General features: G+C 39.0%; 3 protein-coding genes across 5 annotated transcripts in view; 1 reads left to right on the plus strand and 2 right to left on the minus strand.

Moving 5' to 3' along the window:
- Window positions 1-6,538, plus strand: part of LOC139950431 (chloride channel protein 2-like) — a 30,172-nt gene extending 23,634 nt beyond the window's left edge. For 2 of the 3 annotated variants that reach the window (XM_071949108.1, XM_071949109.1), the window contains 5 exons: window positions 298-393; window positions 1,651-1,686; window positions 1,864-1,968; window positions 3,115-3,201; window positions 3,525-6,538. In XM_071949108.1, the coding sequence (XP_071805209.1) occupies window positions 298-393; window positions 1,651-1,686; window positions 1,864-1,968; window positions 3,115-3,201; window positions 3,525-3,635 (435 nt within the window). In that variant the 3' untranslated portion in view covers window positions 3,636-6,538. The remainder of the gene's footprint in view (window positions 1-297; window positions 394-1,650; window positions 1,687-1,863; window positions 1,969-3,114; window positions 3,202-3,524) is intronic. The other variant, XM_071949110.1, reaches the window with a different exon arrangement.
- Window positions 6,539-8,183: 1,645 nt separating this feature from the next.
- LOC139950361 (metabotropic glutamate receptor 4-like) lies at window positions 8,184-11,933 on the minus strand. The gene is made up of 2 exons (XM_071948981.1): window positions 9,942-11,933; window positions 8,184-8,738 (listed from the first exon to the last, which is right to left on the minus strand). The coding sequence occupies exons 1-2, from the start codon at window positions 11,931-11,933 to the stop codon at window positions 8,184-8,186; spliced, it is 2,547 nt and encodes an 848-aa protein (XP_071805082.1).
- A 4,799-nt stretch (window positions 11,934-16,732) lies between these two features.
- Window positions 16,733-21,908, minus strand: LOC139950362 (metabotropic glutamate receptor 4-like). Its single transcript, XM_071948982.1, has 2 exons — window positions 19,878-21,908; window positions 16,733-17,239 (listed from the first exon to the last, which is right to left on the minus strand). The coding sequence occupies exons 1-2, from the start codon at window positions 21,906-21,908 to the stop codon at window positions 16,733-16,735; spliced, it is 2,538 nt and encodes an 845-aa protein (XP_071805083.1).
- Window positions 21,909-23,917: the final 2,009 nt, after the last annotated feature.

The following is a 23,917-nucleotide window of genomic DNA, read 5'->3' on the forward strand; positions in this document are numbered from 1 at the left end:
ACACCTTCCCCTACTGGCATTGGATATTCACTCTAACCATCAATGTATCGATCAAATAACAATCAAAAGTTGAATGCAATGAGGGGTTCTAACCCTAGACCAGTTCTGTGTGATTTTTCAAACATGTCCATAAACATACTTGTCCTGAACACAAAATCATGCAGTGGCTTTTAGCTTCAACTGATAGAAACACTTAAATTAGAACACCATTTAGCGTGACCCTTCACCATGTTCACACTGTATGCCGTGCCTCACTGTTTTGTTACAATGTCTATTTTGCTCGCCCCACCACCTAAGGGAATGTTAAAAGTATTTGGCTCCAGAGACAGCGTTCTGAGCTCTAGTAACGACTCCATGGATGGTACCACACGGAAACCTAAGGTTTATAAACTGGTAAGTTAACCCAGACGCACCTGCTACAGGTTGCGAACCATTATAGCCTAGAAGCATAGAGTGGCTTATTCACCCATCGACATGATATGAGATTTTACTGATTTCAAGATTTTTTCAAAACTCCTTGAGCCTCAAAGTGTACGTGAAAGGTGTAAAGTAGTCACCAAATGGGGGTAAGAAATAGTCCACATTGTGTCCAAACCTGTAGTTGTGTATTTCTGATGGTCCATCAACCTCCTGAATTGTAACATCTGGGAGGATTCTGGCCTCCCTTAAGGGGGGCCAAGACCCATCTTAAGGAACTTTCATCCACATCTAATCTCATCCCTGCCCTTTGAAGAGCAAGAATCATAGATGTAGCTGTAGATGAAGTAACTTTAGTTCTGCCTTCAGAAATCACACTCAAAACAATTGAAAAAGTTGACAAATTAAAAAGTAAAGTTTGAAAGCAGCTAAATTAGATTAGAGTGACAAGATGGTGATTGTGAAATCACCTTCATAATCCCGACGGTGGTTGAGATCATTCGATGATAGATGATCTCAATCCAACTCGGGGACAATAAGATTCAGACAAACTTCACAGTTCCAATTCTGAAGACATTTTATGATAACATTTTTACACTGATAGATCTAACAGAGCTAACACTCTTTGTGTCTGTAACATTTTAGCAAATGCTGCATCACACTTAATAACCACTCGGCATGGTTTTTATTTGGTTGTATTAACAATCTTATCGATGTTGGCTGCAGTGTTTTTATTTTGGCATGATGAATGAAGCATTTAATGTCACATTAGAACTTATCCTTGTGTTTTTCACCACTCTTCCCAATCTGTCGAGTTAATGTCTCTAATTTTCTCATAATAATAACTTCCTTGCCTTTTGTCCTATTTCCTCTATGGATATAATACGACCATATATTATGTGTTTTAATTTGTATTTTGTATCCCAAAAGCCTTTAGATTGTTAGTTTCGACACTTTTGCCTCCGACGAAGTAGAGAAGAAATGCTACATAACATTAGTTATAAATGAATTAACACCAGTGCTATCATCAATAACAATAATCACAAAACTGTTTTTTATTAAGTATTGAATTGTCTCCATAGAAAAAAATAACTTGCTCTTCCGGTTTTTGTAGAACTATTACTTGTGATATATTTTTTATTATTGTACATGTGTATATTATTGTTGGCATATTGTGGATTTGTGCTCTTTATGATTTGTCATTGTTACTATTATTATTATGATTTTTTACAGCCGATTGGTGAGTTTGAAGACATGACAGGAGAAGAGGTACACACTACTATTACTCGATTTTACTTTTTATTCAGACTGTTTGGGAGGTTGGGGGTTGATGGGGGTTGTGAAAGAACCTTGTATGATCTGATTTACGCTTGAGTTATTACGCTTACCATTTGAGCAGTAGAGGTGAAGTTTGATGAAACTGATGATCTGTTTTAATCTTCACAGCTTGAAGAGTGGGAGACAGAAGAGTTGAAGCCTCAATTGGATTTCAGTGAAGTTCATATCGACCCGGCTCCTTTCCAACTTGTTGAGAGAACATCTCTCCATAAGGTAAGTCATGAAGACCCCTCTATATTCCGACAACTCTATATTGGGACACGCCTATATTTTGACATCGCTATACCCTGACATCTCTTGTTTCCGACACCCCTTTGTTCTGAGACCCCTGTGTTCCGACAACCATATATTCAGTATACATAACTCTAAGTTCCCAAAACCCCATGTCATTTATTTACTTAAATGTTTTTGATTCGGAAAACATTGATATATACTTGTTATATATTCTGTAATTACATTTGTTGTTTATTATTTATGTGTACAAAGCAAAGATTTTATATGCTTTAACATTTTTTCTTCTTGACTGTGATTTTTACATTGTTTTGGTTCACCGTAACACGACATTCTGTCAATTTTTTATTTTATGGTATATATTTGATTGTGAGCTTTTTAAATGCGTTCTTGTTACAGCTTTTATTGTTTGATGGTGTTTTTGCATATTTCTTGCCTGTAAGGCTTTGATATCTATTCTGCTTATTTTTTTTACTGGTGTACTTTTCTTAAACTGTCTACTACATGTATGTAATTTTCTTAATCTTATGCCATTTTTACTTTTATGCGCCATTTTTACTTTCATGGTCCTGGAGAGCGCGCAATATAAAATCAATTAGTTTAATTTTCTGTCCCCCCAAAAAAACAATTGTGCCCCCCGCCCCCCCCTTCCATCTGATCAACTGTGTACAAACTTGTTGTGATAGCGCCCTCTATTGAATCAAGCTTCTTCAGCCCATGTTATGTTCCCCATGAAAGAGACAAATTTCCCTGGCACACCCCTCAATGGGACTGGGGGTGTCTGCTTTTTAACAATTTTGTTAGTGTTATTTTATACTACATCTGTATATTTAGGTAGTACATTTTTTAATATTAACAATGTAGGGTTGTATTGTAAATATAAGTGTTTTGATGTAATTTTTAATTATTTTTTATCTTTATGTAGTTTTTAAGTTAATGGGATTTTCGTTTTTGAAATGTACTTTTGAATAATCCTCAACTATCTAGTTTTGTATATTTCTGGACTTTTTGATTACTGAAGCCTTGCCTATTATTACCTTGCCTTGTTATTATTCTTAGATAAGTAGCTGTAACATGTACCCCTATTGTGATATTTAACAATGTACTATTGTTCTTTCCTTTTGTTAGTGTCACTCCATGTTCTCATTACTTGGTTTGAACCACACCTATGTTACAACTCTTGGACGATTAGTTGGAGTGGTGTCTTTGAAAGAGGTAAGACACCTTTGCATTGTACAATTGATTCCTTGCCCGATGATAGCATCGTGTGCCCAGATGAAAGCCTATACGCCATCTTCCAGGGGCTCCAAGTGTTGTTGGTCACAGTAACAGAAGGTCTTGAGCAAATGGCTCCTGACAAGAACAAATGGCTTTACTGTTGCATTTTTATTGATACATTTAACGCCCCCCTAAAAATAAAAAGAAAAAGAAAAAATAAGAAAAAAAAAGGTTTGGTGTTTTCAAGTATAATATCTTAAGAAGTAGTACATGTATAAGACTTTGTTGAAGATTGATGATTGTTGGGTTCTTTCTACCAGATCCGGAGAGCCATTGAGAGGACAGCTCAGAATAACCGTAACTCCTTCCGGCAAAGTAGCAGCCCTCCACCGCTGCAGAATACCATCCATGGAGAAAACTCAACAAGTTGACTCCTTAACAGCCAAGAAAGCCTCTGAATCAAACAGTATGACCTTCCCCTTGCCCTTCCTATCTCCACACCAACTGATATATTATAGAATAAAGTCAAAGCCGTATATTGACAGAGTTACGGACCAAACTACAATTTGAAAAATTTAACGTACCAAAAAGTAGAGTTACTTGAAATTTCTCTCATCTTGATTAATGTTTAAACAGGCATGATGTTCCGATTTTTGGGACCCTTTGAAAAACCAGACAAATTATGACTAAATTGAGGTCTAATGAAACCTATGTGGGTCGACCTTTGTACTGAATAAAATATTCCTACTTAGTTGCAAGGACCAATTATCATGCTTGAATAATGATTCGGATACTATCTTGGCGTACATAGTACCAGCTAAAGAACCAAAAAGTAAAGAAAGATTTATGGTTATATTATTTGTACAAAGAGACTTTACTCGGGGTCCTCACTGGTAAAATTAATGTTACTTCAAAATTGTGTTAATTGTTATTATCTGTTGCTTTAGTGAATAGTTGACTAATTTGTGTGATTTTTTAGCGTTCTTTTATAACTAGATCAACATGATGTGGTTGTTTTGACATAGCGGAGTCGTATTGAATTACTCCTCTAGTCAGATATAATATATCTTTTAAATATCGTTGCGGTATCCGCTGGGCAATCTCGGTGGTCTAGTTGGTAAGACACGGCTCTAGAATTGCAAAGGTCGTGGGTTCAAATCCCACCCGCGTAACTGTTGCCTGTGATATTTTTTCACAGGACTTTGGAAATTACTGAGTATACAAGGCTAACACACATCAGATATATATTCATACATACTTTATAACAGGTTAATATTTAACCCTGAAAGGCAGTGGACATTATTGGTAATTACTCAAAATAATTATTAGCATACAACCTTACTTGGTATCAAGTAATGGGGAGAGGTTGATAGTATAAAACATTGTGAGAAACGGCTCCCTCTGAAGTAACATGGTTTTTGAAGAAAGAAGTAATTTTCCACAAATTGGATTTCGAGACCTCAAGTTTGGAATTTGAGGTCTCGAAATCAAGCGTCTGAAAGCACACAACTTTGTGTGACAAGGGCGTTTTTTCTTTCATTATTATCTCGCAACTTCGACGACCGATTGAGCTCAAATTTTTACAGGTTTGTTATTTTATGTATATGTTGAGATACACCAAGTGAGATGACTGGTCTTTAACAATTACCAATAGTGTCCAGAATCTTTAACGGAAAACAATATGAAAGGAAATATTTGATAGACACCTTGCCAGAGGTGTGTAGTGGACAGCTACAACACGGAGCGACCAGTTTTCGGTGGTCATGTTGGACGCCATTTTCAATCCAAATTCAGAGTTATTGAACAATGTCACTTATTGTTTGAGAACATTACAAAAGGAAATACATTGAAAGTTATATATAGAACATTTTGGGACGATAATTATAAAAAATCTCCCCTGGATTTTTGTTTTTATATGCCATATTTAATGCAGAACATGCATGTAATTTAAATGAAAGCTGACGACTTTATCGAGTCCAAGGAAATAGCTATTGTATATTTTAATATGACTTTGGTGGTAAAATCAGCCACAAATTAGAACTAGCATCAAAAAGGGTTGTCATGCAGTATTGCATGCCAGATTAAATGTAGAATGCATGTTATATTTACATTCACATGTATATTTTAAGAACCAGCACTACAATTGATTTCGTTAAGCTTGTATAAACCCAAATTTGCTTAGCAACAAAATATTGCTTAATGTGAAACTGCCCTGTGGTAAGTGTAAAAAAAGAAGCGCTATTTTTTATAAAGCTGGTGTGTATTTAAAACATGTTACTGCCCTCCAGAATTGTACTGAAAATAAATTAAATCTTCATTATTTGTATCGAATGGTTACTTAAAAATGAAGTCTTCAAATTGATGGTGACATCTTTACAAATAAAATTATATTGTTTCGGGGGATGAGAAATATTGGTTTTCTATTTTTCTGTTAATTGACATTTATGTTCAGTTTACCTTTTAATTTGTCCTTTATTTTATTTCACTTTGCAGACTCTTGCTTTTAACAACAGGGCCCAATTTTTAAAAGCTGCTTAAGTACAGCAAGTCGCTAAGCACAAAAAAAAAAACCATCCAAACTACATGTCGCATGTACAATTTGTGATTGATATCAGGCTTATTTTTGCTTAGAAGAAACTTGTTAAACACAACTCTCTGCTTGAGCAACTCAGTGAAATTGGGCTCTGGTAATAAATATAATGGTGCTATTTTTATTCAGGAATTGGATACAAGTTGAGGCGGAAATATATTCCCGTTCTTCCTTAGAAAAAGAGTAGAGCGGGGGGTCACTGTCCGATAACCTTCTCAAGTTGGTCCCCAAATGAAAGTGTGTGGTATAGCCGCTGCTAGTGTATTGTAACTTAGCCATTTCAGACGCGCGTCAGAGTCGCGCCGAACCAAATAGATTAGGAGCGACTCTAGTCATTCACTACAACAGTCGATCTGTAGACTTTCAATAGTCGATCTGTCGACTTTCAACAGTCGATCTGTCGACTTCTAGCGCGTCAAGTCGCTCCTAACTGTTTCAGTCAGTCAACTTCTCATGTACTCAATTCAGAATCTGGAGCGCCTGTCTGAAACGGGTTTAAGTTTACTGTAGTAGCATAAACACTAAATCTTAATTCTGCGATTCCATTGCTTAAAATCTTTATTTATTTATAACGTCCAAACTCTCTTTGTAATGTGTATAAAGCCACCATGTCATTGTACTTATAACATCGTAATGCTTTATCTGTGATGTGAGAAAAAGAAGTTTTGTCATAGCCTCGTTGAACATTCCATCTTTACATTTGACAGCACTGTTGTATAATCTGATTATTGCAATATCATGTATAATAAATAATATTAAGAACAACAGTGCTAGTATGAAGTTTCCATTGTGTAATGTTGTCCTTTCTCACTTTCTGTTTCAAACATTTACTCCTGCTATTGACCTCTTTATGCTTGCCCTACCACTTACATCTCATGGAAAACGTTCTTTCTTCCATTATCCAGTGTGAGTCGGGGGGGGGGGCACTTGCCCGCTCAGTGCTCTCAGACGCCTCCCCTGAAAGTTTTGAAATCTTTTAAACTGGAAATTGCTAGGTGTGCTTGTTGCCATGTCAAGAGTTCTGTCCGTAGGCCTCGGTGTACATTGTTTTTTGTTTTGATTTGTTCTCTTCGGTTTTTTTGTTTTGTTTTTGTTTGGTTTTTTTTTTTTGGGGGGGGGGGGGTTCCGCCACTGCTGGAATGGTTGGGTGTATTTGTGTTGTTATATTTATCAGGATTCATGTAACTATGTTAATTGTTAACAGAAAACACGACTGCAGACTAAATAAATTACAGCGAAATTGTTTTGCTTTCAGCTATTTAACCATTTAGCCACTGTACCACCCAGCCGCCTCTATGCGGTACGAGGAAACCTCGCTAGCTTGTGTTTGTAGAAAAAAAGGAACATCAAAAGAAAACTCGATAGTCATTAGTAGGTCTACGCATTTGTTAATATATCTAGTTGTTATAGATCGTTATTAATTCTCCCTTCACAGTTGACTTGTCGAAGCTAATGATGATTAAATAATTTAGCTCTTACGAAAAAAAACGCTCATTAGTAAACAGGAAATTGTTCATCATTTATGATGATATTGTCTAAAATTGACGCCTTCGCATTTAATCAGTATGAGCATTGAGCCAGGCAAAAGCCTTGAAAAGCTATTGTGTCCATTTCATCCGTGCACAAAAATATTCGCCATAAAAATTACCGTAGCCGTTTAACGAGAGGCATTTATTGTTCCCATGAGAACTTGTACTTTTATACAAATATTACCGAAAGGGTAAACAATTGTGCATAAATATTAAGCCATGGCTATCTTTTAACTACGATTCCAGTAATTTACTGCAAGAATCTTGAGAAATTGGTTTTCAGCAAACTCGGGCGTAAATATTACATCTCTCTTACCACGAAACGCCTGTAAAAGGGCTGCAGAGAAACTTAACATATTATTTATTCACCAGATGCATTTTAGTCTGATCATTATTATGCGTGCAACATTTTGTTTTGTCCTGATACAAAATAGTCTAAAAACAGTTTGGTTCATAACCAGATAGTAATAAGAGTTCAAAGTAATGAGATAAATTGTCGCATCTCGGTTATGTTTGAAGATTAAAATTCACATACAATGAACACAATAGTTTCAAGGCTTATACCTTGTCAAGAAGTCAACCGTGAAGAGATAATATTAAAAAATGAATTATGAATTTATTATACAATTCTAAACTATCTATCTGCAACGTCAAGCTATTGATGAAAGTGCTGATTGTTTGTTTACGAATCTATACACTTAGTGACTGTAACGACATAATTCTATCATTAGCTCTTAATTTAATCAATGTGGTGCTTATATAATAACACTGACAAAATTGTCACACGTACAAAATGCGAATTCGCGATTTTTGAAAATCATTATTTAGTCACCGTGACGTTAACATCGATCCCATACTAATTAGTCGTCCCCGCCCGTATTTGAGATATCAAACGGTTGCACTTTATTTCCGCTACCCTTTCCCATAACAAAAGACCTACGGTCCTGAGGGGTAGAGGATATACCCATTCGACTCGGTTCACCCAGTGACCTATCCCTACCCCCTTCATCTGTCTTTTTGGTTAGAATAACATAAAGCTTAGGGATGTAAACAACCAATAAAGTAACGTATCCATTAAAAATAGGCATCAAACAGACTGCGACAGCGATATGTATGACTTGTTCCGCGTATAGGAACAGAGGCACGGCAGCCGCAATCGGTAGCATGTTGGTATAAATGCTGATCACGTAAAACCGCGCCTCGTTAAAGTTACCGGGGACGTTACGAGCTTTGTAAGCGAAGAAGCAACATGCAAGGAGCAGTAAGAAGTTGTAAGACATCGATGCTACTATCCCTGCAGCTCCGAATTTACAGAAGACGTTCCTGGTCTTGAAACGTTGCGTCTTGCCGTAGAGGTCTTGTTCAGAGGTCCAGGTTTCTTGTTCCACTAGTGCGCTGATTATGATTATGATGAACTGCAAGGAACAAAACAACAACAAAACCATTTTAAAATCATCTTGGTTAGTTATTGACCCGTATTTCCCAAGGGTCATGACCCATTTTCGCCCAGGCAGTAGTAAATAGATGAATTGCACATTACGTCATCGACCGCCATCTTTGATGTAACACAATATTGCAAAGTACGCGCGTGTACGCGCTGCGCTGCGCACAACTCTCAGCCAATGGTAGCCTTTCACGCTTGTACATTTCACCAAAGATGGCGGCCAATGCATGGGGTCTATATGAAGGACATTTTCTTCAGAACTCAAGTAGTACGTCTCGATCTCCTGAATTCCGAAATTTATTCCGTGGCAGTAGAATAAAAAATATGGCCTCGTTCTCAAATAATGAGAACCTACAAAGCATTTGTATTGCATTTTTATTTTTTATAAATGTAAATTTTTTGTAATTCAGCTTTTGTTCTGCAAGGCAGCGAAGACAGTTTTTTAATAAACCATGTTATCCATCTATTGTGTTACCGCAAACATTGTACACTGATACCTCGCCAAGCAAAGTTCAACCCAATGTGTGCAGTGTGTGAGATAAAACACACACAAACTGTTCTTTCTACTTTTGCTGAAACCATAACCCGGAAAGGCTCAGAAACAGCAAAAACAGAACACCTTTATAGCTTGGCTCAGCACGCTCGAATTGTTACGAGTGTACACCCATAAAATAAAAAAATAAAATAAAATAAATCAAACCCCCAGATCCATCCTTGACCTTAAAATCAATGGCAATACAAATTGCTTGCTTGTAAAGTACAGCAGCTTTCGATGGTATAAAGCATTTTGATAATCACTTCGCTTTGAAGAAAATGTGGTTATGGAAAAATGTATAAGTTTTATCCCCCCCAAAAATTGAATCAGAGAAAAGTTTCTGTCAAGCGTTTTACAGATTGTGTATTCCAAAACCGATAACTATTCGTCCTGCGGTGACATTACCACTCCGGATTTTCGGCAATATCTCAAAAACGCTACCACGTTTTTAAATAAATTTTGTACAGGGTTAGTTTTATCGATTAGTTCCATAAACGAAAGGATACTTTCCCGTTAAAGATGAGGGCATTGTGAGAAAATGTATAACAATATTGCATACAGGTTTTAAAGCCATCCTCTACTTTTCAACAACACGGATATTATTGCCAGTGGCTTACCAACAATGATTTAAAAACTAACCTGTATGACAATCAGAATGGCGACAATCACAAGCTGAGCAGTAGATTCAGTAAATCTTGGCTGCTTAGCTGACTTTTTGCTGCTATCAAAGATCCTATAGATGCGGTTAACCTTCAAAAAGAAGGGGGCGTACATGACGGTGAAAGACACGACGTAGAGAGTCTTGGCCAGGCCGCAGATACCCGGACTCGGTGTCGAGAGGAGCGGGAACACGGCAACAAACGCAAGGGTGATTCCGACGATATTGACGGCACTGAGTTCGCGACTCGTTGCCTTGATCAGGGGATGATGACGGTGTCTTATCATACCGTATGATGTTAATCCACAGAGGAGTAATCCAATTGATGACACGCTGGCCAGAATGACTACCAGTGGATCTTGCCAGCTTAGGGCAATCTTGTTGAGCTCAGCACAAGCGTAATTATTAATGGGCCATTTGTTCTCCGTGCAAAGCTCACATTTATAGCATCCGTGACGGCCCGCATCTTGCACATTAACAGGAACAACGACCTTCCTAAAGTCACATGTTGTCCCACATCTTGAGATGGGGACCTCACTGCTGTTCCGAGACCATCGTATCAAGGAATTGTTTATTTCTAATCGCGGTGTGTTGTCTGATCGCCAGGAACCAATGTCAGTCATCTTAACAATACCATCAACCCACTGTTTGTTTCGAATGTCAAAGTGCCCCGGAACAGATCCGTTTTGGAATCGGAAATCCCCCTTAGTTCCGAGAAAAGACACACCATTGACATTGTTCCGAATGTTGTTGTCAACCTTAGGCTCATTCATGAGACAGTCCGAGAGACCGTCTTCACAATCCTGGTTGATTGTTTTATTCAGTGCGTATGCCATAGCGAACACCGCGTCGATAACCGGAGCAAGAGTCGGAACTCTTGTGCTAAACCCCCTCTTAATCGATGTTTGGCAGACGTCTGCATTTTTAAAAAACTCATCGAACCAGGGATTAGAAGTTTCTTTGACACCCGAGACCAGAGAGCGAAAGTGTTCTTCGAATTCTACCAGCTCCGGGTTGTGGTAACGTATGAATAACCCACCAATGGTGTTTTGGTTTTCTACTGTAAAGTCCTCTTCTTCCACTAGACTGCTCACGATCCATGTGACATCTGCAAAGGGTGCCGTTGATGCAGCTTCCAAGACGGCATTAGCAGAGGATGGGGATGAACTCACAAGTAGTACGGTCACGTGTTGGTCTTTTAACTTGTTCACTACACGTTTCAGTTCTTCATCGTCCTCATCCTCAACATGACCAAGTTCGCGAATACACAACCCTGCGTCGGTTGCAAGCTCGATAACTTGCTTCCCGAAATCACAAGCTTCATCGTCACCTGCAGCTACCAATAAGAAAAACGTCCACTCAAAGTGAACAAGTAAATCAACCATGGCCCGTGCTTTCTGTCTATTAGACGGTATGGTGGTGAAGAAATAACCATCTTCGTTGTCTTCTAAAAGTTTGTAGCTTGTCGCACCATACGATATAACAGGTCTCTTAAAGAGCGTTGCTGTACTCAGCACCAATTCAGTTGAAGAATGTGTTCCTGCTCCTACAAAGCCCATGGCAACTACCCGATCTGCTTGTCCTGGTGGCGGTCCGGGGAGTTTGCAAGTCTGTTTTTCGCTTCTATTTTGGAGAACTGGTTGTGTTCCTATGACTAGTGCCATGGACTCCCATAGAGCGTAGTTCATCTCGGAGCAGTCATCGTAGATTCGGAACCCCAGAGTGATGTTAGGCAGAACTGTGGGATTTTGATTGATAGCATTCACGGCAAAGACCATGGCTTCGGTCAACTGAAGGGCCGAGACGGGGAGTGGAACCTCGCACTTCTCCTCCGAACCTCCGTCACCATGAAGGGAAAATATTCCCCCGATGTAAACGTTGCCCCAGGCATTATACATCTTACAGACCTCACTTGGTAAATGCACACCACACGCAAACTTGACAAGAAACAACATTAGGCAGATGGTCCTCATGGTGGTTGACACTTGAGCCAGGACTCCCAAATCTCTGAAATTTGTTGTATTTGGTATGACCAGAGATGTATTTTGACGACACTCTTTATCAAAGAGCTATAGCATCGCTGCCGAATGAAACAATGCACAAAGGCACATGAGTTCTTCCTATCGATGACGAGTTAACCCATTTCTGCCGTCGAATGAATTAAACTCCACCCCCTTTGCTCGCAACATACTATTTTTTTCGCGGTTGAAATAATTAAGTTATAGTTGTTTGGTCTGCCGTTGGTAACACGTAACCAAGGTTACTGTAATTATTATCTATACTATTAAAAGCGTAACCCGCGCCATCTTGGATTGAAATTAGAAGGTCCAGTGGCATGGCATACTTGTGGAAATCAACACGGTTAAGTGTGTGGAATTCAATACGTTTGTGTGGTTTCAGACGTCGGGTTGCAAGTCTACAAAACCCTGACCCAAACTCCCACTTACGAGTCATCTGATTGGAGGAAGTTTGGGCGGCGACCGTGTGTCAACCACTGGTCGATGTTGTTACCAGACTTCCTAGAAATCTTTCTCTGACAGGTGACTCATTGGACAGTGTTTCGCAGATGGTTCTCCGGATTGGTTCACTCATTGCCCCTTGCCCGCCCACCTGCCGTTCGGGTGCCAGGACAAAACCGAAACAAATCTCACGAATTTGCATTGAATGAATGAAGCAACTCACAGATTGATGTTTCGCAGGCGACCATGTGTCAACACCGCTGGTCGATGTTGTTACCAGACTTCCTAGAAATCCTTCTGACAGGTGACTCATTTATTGAAAATATTAAGTTTAAATGGAGAATATTTATAAAAAAAGCAGTCACTTCCAAACGGCATGAGAATTATGGACAAGGCGGATGGGATCAAACGAAAGCTTTATAATTTTGAAACATTGGGTAGTGCTATAGGTTGGAAGGAGCCTGAAAGGTGTCTATTAACATTTTTGGGATGGGGGGGGGGGGGGGGCGCGGCATCCCGCTAGTAAATATTAAGTCATGTTTGATGTTCTTGTATATAGCTACGTGTGGTAAATTTAGAATTCTTGAGACTTTGTCTTATTCGTAATTGGTTTGTTTAAAGAGCACGACCATGTCCTAGAACTGATCACAAAATAAATAGTAATTAATTTTAAGATTATTTGTCATGACATCTTACAGTTGTTTAGCTACGCCAGTTGCCACCATTAAGTGAATAAATGCTGACAAGTCATAACATCATGTAATCCTGTGACGTGGGAGCGGGGGGTGGGCATGCATTCTCACAACACGCACTGTCATTAGGATGTAGCTTTACTCCCTCCCTCTCAACACAGCTCAAAATAATACCCCTCGATTTCAGATGTTATGATAAACAGTAATAAGCCAAACCAAAAACCCCATTGCATAATACACTCCCCTTAGCGACGGGCTTACGACGTAGCATAACACTTTGTAACTTGGTAACGGAATCCATTTATAGATAGGTAATCAAACATGGTTAGACAGCGCAATTCTCGAGGGAAAAAAAGTCAGGTCATCTATTCAGTCAACATACATAATTATACAATTGATTCAATTTGACGTCAAGTATTGGGCGAAGAAAATTCAAGTAATTTTAATAACCCCAATTTATGATTGACAGGTAGGCCTTTAACCAAAATGATAGAGTCAATACTTCATAGACGCTAGCCACGTAGAACCTCGCCTCGTTGAAGTTACCAGGGACTTTTTAGGGCTTTGAAAGCGAAGAAGCAACAAGCAACGAACAGTAAGAAACTGTAGCTCATGGGTGCGATGAATCGTGTGTCAAGGTTGCAGAAAATGTCGAGGTGTCTTTGGTCGGACTCCGTAGCCTCACGACGCGATGTTTTCACACTGAGTGAATTTGGAGGGCGGACGAACGCAGTAGTGAGGATAATAACCAGTGTCGAATAAAATTTTAAACAGAGAGAGGTTAATCTTTTTTTTAAAACCTTAAACCATGAACAGAGCAAGATTTTCATTTGCATATCTTTTGGGTTTAAATTGATGCTTTAGTGTGTAAGATCTCCAGTCTAATGATCAAAGGTTAAACATGTATTGCATGACCACCTGTTGTTTTTTGTTAAACCCGCCGTCGATTTCACACTTGTCTCGAGTTAGGACGAGTAACTCATCCTAACTTAGGATTACTCTTTAGGTCTGCACGCTACAGTGCAGGGTTGGGACTCGTCCTAAGTCCAAAGATTAGTCTTATGGGTTTGGTTGTGCAAAAGTAAATGGTTGAACAAATTACCTTTGAGTACGGAGCAAACACATCGTCGACAGTGCTGTGCTATTAACAGTGAGGTCTTAAAACTAAATGAACTCAGCACACACATTTAAAAATACACTGTTAAGTAATATAATCGTGTAATTTGTTAATGCCAGTCTATGTACAAAGAGGCCATATGGGTCATTGAATGGAAATGTTGATGTTTTATTAATTCAATTAGTTCATCAAACTCTGTCATGGGTGATGTTTTAAAAGGAATCCAAATTTAATCAAATCAAAAATCAACTGTCAAATTTAAAAGCTATTTGTATCCGTTTTGGTAATTATGGAATGTTTATGTAAAAGTCAAAAAACAGTTTGCTTGGGGTGTGTGTGGAGTGGGAGGGGGGCGTGAAGCGAAAGATACAAATGAGAAACGTGCACGGGTGTGGAGACCAGGGTGGGTTGATGTTTGTTTACTAATTAGTAATTTTTACTACACTACTAGTACTGCACCTTAACTTGATTCATCGAAAGTAGCCATACAAAATAGCATAGCATTACATGATGTGTCAAGGTGGTCCATGTCGTACCTTATCTTAACTCAAAAAGAGTATGAGCAACCTGCAAAAACCGGGGTGTTATAATATTGGCACCACTCTTGGGTTGTCACATTAATAGACACCGAAATTAAAATTCACGCCATAAGTCGACTTCAACGCTTTTTTAATTCAAACATTTAACACACCACTGCCTACTTGGCAGTTTAAACACATTGACAATGTTACTATGGTTCCTTCAGCAAGCATGTTGTACTGTTAAATACATCCACAGTAATGTTGAACAAAGGGTTATTAAAAATACTTTCTCCAGTAGAGGGCGCTGTGCATTTTTCCGATTATTAAAAGATAGCTCTTCTGAGGTTTGTTTTACCAGACTATCCACAGCAATTAAAAGCTGTAGCCTACCGTATTGATTAAGTAATGAAACTAGTAAAGCTGTCATAATCATCAAACAAAACTAAAATCAGTGAACTTATTATGACAGTTGCGCCACCAATAGAGAACCATGGAGGTAGGATAAATAAGTAGATATAATACCTTCCTAACAAGACACGGGTAGACGTTTCCATTCAGTCGACATAAGTGCCCCCCATTATAGTGCTAGAGACCACATTACATTCCCTTTTCATGCGTACATTTACTCATCAATCAAGATGGCATCCGGCACTTACAGGCCCTACTGCGCATGGTGTACCCCCCCCCCCCCAACCACCTCTTTATTTCATTCTCCCACAATTCTTACAGCTTTTTGTTGTTTTTTGCTGAATTTACAGTGAAGGAAATGGCTATGAACCCCTTAAGCTTAAAACGTTTTGCATTAACACCCTTCGTATTTGCATTGGTTAATGTTACACCAACTTCCATGTGTGATGTCAGAGTGTAGCGCCCTCATTGTCACACATCATGGGGCATCTGAAGCAGTATATCAAATCGCCATCATGCCCTCCAAACAGTTGCCCACATCACCAGTGACTGCATTTTCCCCATTTGCCCTAGCGAGTTGTCCTTAAAGGAGCAGACACTCCGGCGACACAAAATGTTTCATAATATTGTAGTTTAATTTGAGACACACTCATATAGAAAAATCAAATAAGTAACTACCCTTATGACAAATAGAGCGCGAAATGTGTGCATCAACTGACTAAAAAGGACTACTCGAATTGAAACACAAAGTGATTGACGTTCTACGGGCACACGATTACAGTATCCATGTATAAATAAATAAAGGATGCATCTATATTTCATATCTTTTTACCAGCGTGCATTAAAAGTGATTGATATAATGTCACGTGACTTTCCGATGCGTGTTGTAAAGACAGCTTTCTGTCAGCCAAAATGCACTCGTGTCTGTTTTAAGAAAACACATTTGAGTGGTGTACATGTAGTTCACGGACGGCGAATGTATTGTCACCACTTGACTTTTCAACACGATTTTGTATTGTTATTATTTTTATTTTATTTTTTACTCAAGTGAGACTTATTTACTCCATGTGAATCCCTTCTCTTTTCTTTTGGTTACATCAATAAAACGTGTTTCCTGCGGCTTCAATGTTTCATTTAATCGTATTGGGAATATCTTGGCTAGTCTTGTATCTAGTCAAAAATATAAAGGTTGTTTTTATGGTTTGTATCAAACATAAAATAAAATGAAACAACTGACAATAAAATAATTATCAAGAGGCCGACAGGGCTACACTACAGTTTAGAACCGCGCCCACATATATAGCGGTTTGCGAGCCACACGAGGCACACGATATCTAATAATAGAGAGTGTTCGAGTTATGTGTGATTACGTTTTGGCGATACCACATGGTATTTTTTAAATTGAGTTCGAAACTACATTATAGGAAAAGCATAACCCGTGCTGTGTGCTTAATGCTTATGCTCCGTTAGCGAACAATATCTGCTTACATTATTTGTGACATAAGCTCGTGATCTTTAGACTAACAAATTACAAACTATTATATAAGGTATGACGTTGATGAACTGTCAAGTTCTTTAAGACGTTGACGGATGGACTCTGTTGCTATCCCCACTTAAGACAAAAGTGCGTCTACTCTGAACAGATAGACTTTGATGGTTATTTTCCTGTTCAGTAACTTTCTTGAAGGTGGCAATATATAGCTTTGGGAGATACACACATCCCACAGTGACGTAGCCATTTATAATCAGAACTAAACATATAGAAATCGCTAGAGAAATTGCATTATCTGCCGTGAAGTACATGGGCATCGCGGCAAGTATGGGAACCAGTGTGGTATAGACGCTAGCCACGTAGAACCTAGCCTCATTGAAGTTACCAGGGACGTTCCGGGCCTTGTAGGCGAAGAAGCAACACGCTCCGAGAAGGGCGAAGTTGTAGCTCATCGCGACCAGGAACCCAATGTCGAGATCACAGAAGATCTCAAGGGTCCGGGGCTGGTTCCGGGGTGGGATTGGGAACAAGTTCCGGATGGATGTCCAGGAGCCTGGTTTGACGAGAGCTGTTATCAGAATCAGTAAAGGCTGGAATGAAAGAAGTCAAATTGAAAGGTTTTAGTTAGGTGTGGAATAAGCCATAAGTTAGAATCGCAGAAGCTGCAATGAAAGAGGATTAATGGAAAAAGGTTTAAGTTACAAGGCTGGAAATGAACAACTAAATAATAAGCTCTTTTAAGAGCTTCGCCTTAAAAGGCGAAAATTGTCAAAGGAGTAAAAAATAATGAGGCAAGGGTACGATCTCAAAATTACTCTTCGATTTCTTAACTGTAGAATCTTACCAACCCGAAGCTTTACCTATTCATTAAATTGACATAAAACTTGGGTACATCATTACCAATCAACTAAATAAAAGAAACACATTGTTGGTTACAAAATAAAACGACACTAAGAGTAAACTCCGAAACAGGAGGTGAGAAAAATGTTATGTTTATGTTTTGATTTGTGTTATTCCAAGGAGCAATCCAGAGTGCACTGCCTTGCTATTATCATAAGTCACGTTTAAAAAAATACAATCAAAGCAAAATCATACGGCACAAAGACCTTTTCCAATTTGAGGTCGAATTCAGTTTTGTGATGTATCATTTTCCATGATAGATAGAGTCCCAGCTGTTCAAAGGTAAATCGCGGATCTTTGATGACTTATTTTAGTTGTACAAGCGAATAAACAAAAGTCATGCGTTATTTTCAAACTAACCTCACATGAGCCAGATTCAAAACGGCTACCTTTCATTTTGTTTTTACAACAAAATAGGTTAAATGTTAAATTGTCATACGTTTTCTGAACAAAAGTCATGCGTTATTTTCAAATTAACCCTGCACGAGCCAGATTCAAAATGGCCACCGTTTTCACTTTTCACTTTATGACAACAACTCAGGTTAAGTCAGGTTGTACATTATATACCGCTTTCCCCCTCTCTTATCCCCATAACTTTGATCGTGTTACAATGATTCTTCTATATCACGCTCTAATTCACTCACTGAAATCCATTTTAGTATGTAGCATAGTCTAGTAACAGCAAAATCAATTTATGTGTGACATCCAAGTATTACCAAAAAGCTATCCATTGATTTTACTGAATTACCGGGTTTTTCACCAATAAATTCTCTTACAGATTCCCCAATTATTTTCTTCTTCACGTATCTAATGAGCTTCGTCCAACCTTGGAAATTAATGGATTTTCTTTCTATCTTTTCATTATCTCCTCTTCAAGATTGAGACGTCTCGATTATGCTTCGATTACTTTAATTACAGAGTCTTTGGATCACTATTTTGGAATCTCTGAAAGCAAAAAGTTATAATAAAATAAATAATAATAACCTTTTAACAAATTACAGAAAATTTCCCACTATTTCTTCGTGTTTTGACCTTCTTTAGATTTTCTTGGAGATAAATCCATTGTAATTATGTAATTATTACTCTGATGAGTAATAATTAGTTTCTTCATTTTAAAATACAAACAAAATGCAAAAATTCTTTCTAAGTAGGCATGATACCCAAACGTTTTTTTTTCTCAATTTATTACAAATTTCGATTCATTAATTAATCAAGGCTATTTTAATTAAATACTTCTCTAGAATTTAATTTTATGTTTTATGTGTTTTTGCAAGATATGGACAGGTTGTACGGATTGTCCATATTTCCCCAATGGAGCTGTTTTCTATGGAATGAAATTGAAAGGCTGGGGTAATAATCTTCAACTACGCGATAATCGTTTCTTTCAAATTGAGCTATAAATGAACCATTATTTTATAGATGTTCTGACCTCGCAGTCGGATCGGCATTTATTTCTGTTTCCGATTTTATTATATTTTCCCCCAAGGCTTTCCATCATTTTGTCTTTACTTTGCACAGTTAGTTATCTGAATGGCATAGGCCCTAACATACTTTTAGGGGGCGGAAGACAGACCTAGTCATATTGTATGTCATACAATGTGGCCGTTTAAGCTTCCACTTATAGTTTCTAAAATGTCGCTCGACTTATATTTTTAATTATTTAACAACGTTTTTGTGAGGTGGATATTATTAGCATGAGTCAATCTTGTTTCGACCATGTCTCAAGAACTGTAATGAAATTCAAACATTTTTTAAGTTCTTGACTTGGATACCACTTAACCATGTCAACCATATAAAGCTTGCTAAACCAATTAAAAATTACACAACCTTGTAAACCAATCTTAAAACCTGCTATAGTTAACAACGTAAATAATTAAAATTTGCTTAACCTTGTAAACCAATTAAAGCTTGCTAGCTACTTTAAGGGCACTGGACACTATTTTGTCAATGTTTTGTTATTTTATTTGTTGGGATGCACCAAGTGAGAATACTGGTCTTTGACAATTACCAAAGGTAAAGGCACTGGTGGACATGTTTGGTAATAAGTCTTTATACATCATTTCCAAACTTGAGTACTTCCCGAGTTCTGTGGAAAAAAACACCAAGGCACATTACTCGGTTGGGATTCGAACCCACGACTTTGTCAATCTAGAGCTTGTGTCTTACATAATACACAAAAATAGTTTATTGCCCGACGTTTCGGCCCTAGCAGAGTCTTTATCGAATGCAAAAAGACTATGCTTGGTTGAAACGTAAGGCCATTATTTGTTGGTAAACAGTTTGCAACAGCTAAAAATTCTATTTTCTCATAAAATTATGAAAACATACCTGAATCATGACCAACAATGCTACGATGACCAACTGTGCGATGGGTCCAGTGTATCGAGGAGGCCTGACCGTCTTCGTACTACTCTCAAAGATCCTGTAGATGCGATTGACTTTAAGGAGCAAAGAGGCAAATATCAGAGTGAATGATGAGACGTAGAGGATTGTACCCATACCGCAGGAGGTGGCACTAGGTGGGCAGAGCAGAGGGTACACAGTAACGAAGGAGAGGAACAGGCCAAGCAAGTTAACACAACTCAGTTCTCGACTACTTGCTTTGATTAAAGGATGACGACGATGTTTGATCATACCAATGGTTGCTAACACACAGAGTAGCAACCCGAGTGAACTTAGGAATATCAGGCTGATAACTGCAGGTTCGTCCCATGTAACTGTCTTAGCATGGAGTTTATCACATACCGTGTAGTTCGAGTTCGGCCATTCATTCTGTTCACAGCTCACGCATTCTGTTCCGACCACGATATCATCAACTCTACAAGCGCGACATTTCCAACAGCATCTCTTGGTGGAGTCAATCTCTTCAACGTAACCGACCGGGCATACGTCACGACAAACGGACTGGGGGATATCGCTATTGCCCTCCACCCATTGCACCAGTCTTTCGTCTATGGTTAACCGTTCCCCATCCATCAACACGGAACTCCAGGATCCGATTTCAACCAGCTCAAACCCACCTCCCTCTTGTCGCTGCATGTTCTTAACCGAAACCTGAGCAGGAACAAAATTTCCTTCAAACTCAAACTGACCTCTCGTCCCAGGGAAGGAAACCTTCTGTAGGTTTCTGAACAGGTTATCGTCAAAGCCCTTTTGAAAAATACAATTTGAGATTGAGTTATTGCATAAATCAGAGATGGTTTGATCGAGGGCGTATGCTACGGATAAGACGGCGTCGATTGTTGGGGCTAGGGTAGCTATCTCACCGCTGAACCCCTCTTCGCTTGACTCTTGACAGATATCAGAACCAGAACAGAACTCATTAAACCATGGGTTTTGGGTTGTGTTCAGTCCAGTGAGGAGAGAGCGAAAATACTCCTCGAATTCAGTTAATTTTGGTTTACTGTATTCAATGAAGACTCCTCCTTGTGATCGCCTGTCTCGGACGAGCTGGGTGCCCCACGAGTCGCTCGCAACCCAAGTTCGTTCTAACGGTGGTTCTGCTGTACTGACAGCAGACATGACAGCATTAGCAGCGGCTGCTGAGGAGACTAGGAGAAGAATCACCTTAGCGTGTCTATGTTCTTGCAATACCTCCACCATGACTCGTAATTCATCTACTGTTGGGACTTCACTCAGCATCACTTGTACGTCCATACACATCGAATGAGAGTTTGCTAAATCGAGGATATCATGAAGTAAATGCATAATGTCATGATCAGAGGAATACACTACGGCTGTGTATTCCCAGTTGTAGTGGGCTAAGATGTCAACTATTGCCTCGGCTTTGTGACTATCTGATGGGATAGTGCTGAAGAAGTACGGGTGTCCATGCTCACCGTGGAGCTCCTGGTCAGTGGCACCGTACGAAACCAACGGTCGCTCGAAGAGTTCTACGGTGTTGATGACTACCTCGCTGGAGGAGGTTTTAGCCGTCCCAATAATCCCGACAGCCATTCTCTCCGTAGTCCCAATATTAGGTCCGGGGATATTGCAGAAATCATCCTCAAGAGATGGCTGAGCCCCCAGGACCAGAGACAGGGAGCACCAGATGGAGTACTCCGGCCAGGAACAATCGTCATGAATGATAAACCCTAGAGTAACGTTTGGAAGTACAGAGTCATCTTGGTTGATAGTCATCACAGCAAACGCCATGGCTTCGGTTAACTGTAAGGCCGAGACTGGGTATCGTCCCCGGCATCCCTCCATCTCAGAGACGTCACCGTCCCCGTGGAGAGAGAATAATCCCCCGATGTTAACATCCCCTGGCACGCTATAAGTCGTACATACTTCACGAGGGATGTATGTACTGACGACAATGTGTGCAATCAGCACAAACAGACCACAGACACCGATCATCATTCGAGATACTCTGTTGCCGTCTTGTGAGACGTATTTCCAGCTGTCTTCTCAATCAGTGCACTACGTTTTATTTGTTTCCATCACATTAAGCTCGCTTTATATCCCCAACAGCTGATGCGTTATTCACTTGCGTCTTGCAAATGCACCATCTCTATAGCCTAGTCAAATACAGTCAAATCTATAAATACTCCATGGTATTTTTTTTTTCTTTTCTGATTTATATTTTTTTTTGTATCCGCAGTTTCTGAGGCGGATGAATTTTTAACCGTCATGATTGTCAAGGCGACTCTTAGCAGCGAGTTTTAAAAACAAAACGAAAATAAGTGTTTCTAGAAAAAAGTTTGAAGGCGGTATATTGATTAGCGACTGCAGTATGGGTGCGGTAACCGGTGTGGCATCATATTATGGGTGCGTTCGTTTAGCTTCCCGGGGTCGACCCCGGTGTGTGGCGGTGTTTTTATCCAGGATGAACGTGTGCAGATAATTACCCACGTTCGTCCTGGGAAAAAAAACCGCCACACACAGGGGTCGACCCAGGGGAGCTGAACGAACGCACCCCTCCCCCATTATAACGAACTGTGTACAAACTACGTCTGATAGCGCCCTCTTTTTAATCCTACTCCTCTTGTCCGTGTTAATTCAAAATCCCCGGTGGACAGATTTCCATGAAACACCAGTTTGGGGTTTTGACTCGGACTATGTGTCAAAAGTTTCGGGTCAACTTGATAGAGTTTTATGTCAGTTTTGTTATTTTTTTTTATTGGAGGGGAGGGGGGGGGGTGGGTTTGGGCCTACTCAAACGAGGAAGAAGCTTGTAGTAGTAAACTACAATACATTTTACCAAATTATAAGATATCATGAAGATGTTGCTTCCCAACTTAATTGGACAAGAACTTTAAAAACCGCGAACTAAAGCTACATATCTCGTTGTTACCAAATCAAATTGAATTGAAATATACAAAGGTCATTACTCATTAGTAATACTCAAAATGAAGAAAATGAACAAATCAATACTAGAGCCGAGATTTGATCATCGTATGCAGAATTGACTTTAATCAAATTAACCACGAATTTAAAGACTGGTGTTCTCATTGTTGATGAGCAATTTAAGAATAAAATTTAATTGTAACTTGGTAGAAATATTGTTTTGCGGTATGAAATTTAATCAAATGCAACGATTCGGAAATTACTCTTATCAAACTATTAAAGAAATCGGGGAATGGTGTTCTCATTGTTGCAATTAGATTTGTAGTAAATTGTAGAATTTTTGTGGTAAAATAAAGTACGATACAACGACGTCATTTTCGTAAAACAAAACAGTTTGAATCTATCACAAATCTATTGCTGTCTTCTTTTAGATGTTTGTATCACAGTTCTGTTCTTAATTTTACCAAATTAAATAAGCCCAATGCGACCTTTACTATTTCGGAGTTATTATTGTGTTTTCTCGAAGCCGTTCCCTCCTTATTTCTAAATCGAAAACTACCGGATTGGATTGAATCTTCCTTGATCCTTTGATGCATCACTTTACCAAGGATGTCGAATTTTTTCGAAGAGAAAAAAAAATTACTTTAAACTGTGTCTTCTAAATAACCGTGGATATATCGAAGATTCGACAGAAAAACGTGCGCGTGCGGCATGCCTAAGGTTTAAGATAAAATGTTTTAGTTTAATGAAAAAACACTTCTTTTCAGACCCAGCGTGCAGTATTGCACAATAGACATTGCTTCCAGAATGTCACTACTACCTTGACCCTGTGAAGAAACACAATGAGCTAACATACCTGGCACCAACGCAACACAATGTGCCAAGATGTCTGCAAGTTTGTTTGAACACCGCTAAGGCATAAATGAAGACGTATGTTTTGACTGCACTCGCTCACAATCAAAAACGTGTATTTTGTAGTTTTCCCTTTTTTTCATTTAGTGAAAAATGTCCTTCGTGCTTTTCACTAGGGAACACCTTAAAGGATGAAACTTTCGTAGAGAGGTAAATATCCCGACTGA

Source organism: Asterias amurensis, chromosome 18 (assembly GCF_032118995.1).
Source record: "Asterias amurensis chromosome 18, ASM3211899v1".
Taxonomy (NCBI): Eukaryota; Metazoa; Echinodermata; class Asteroidea; order Forcipulatida; family Asteriidae; genus Asterias; species Asterias amurensis.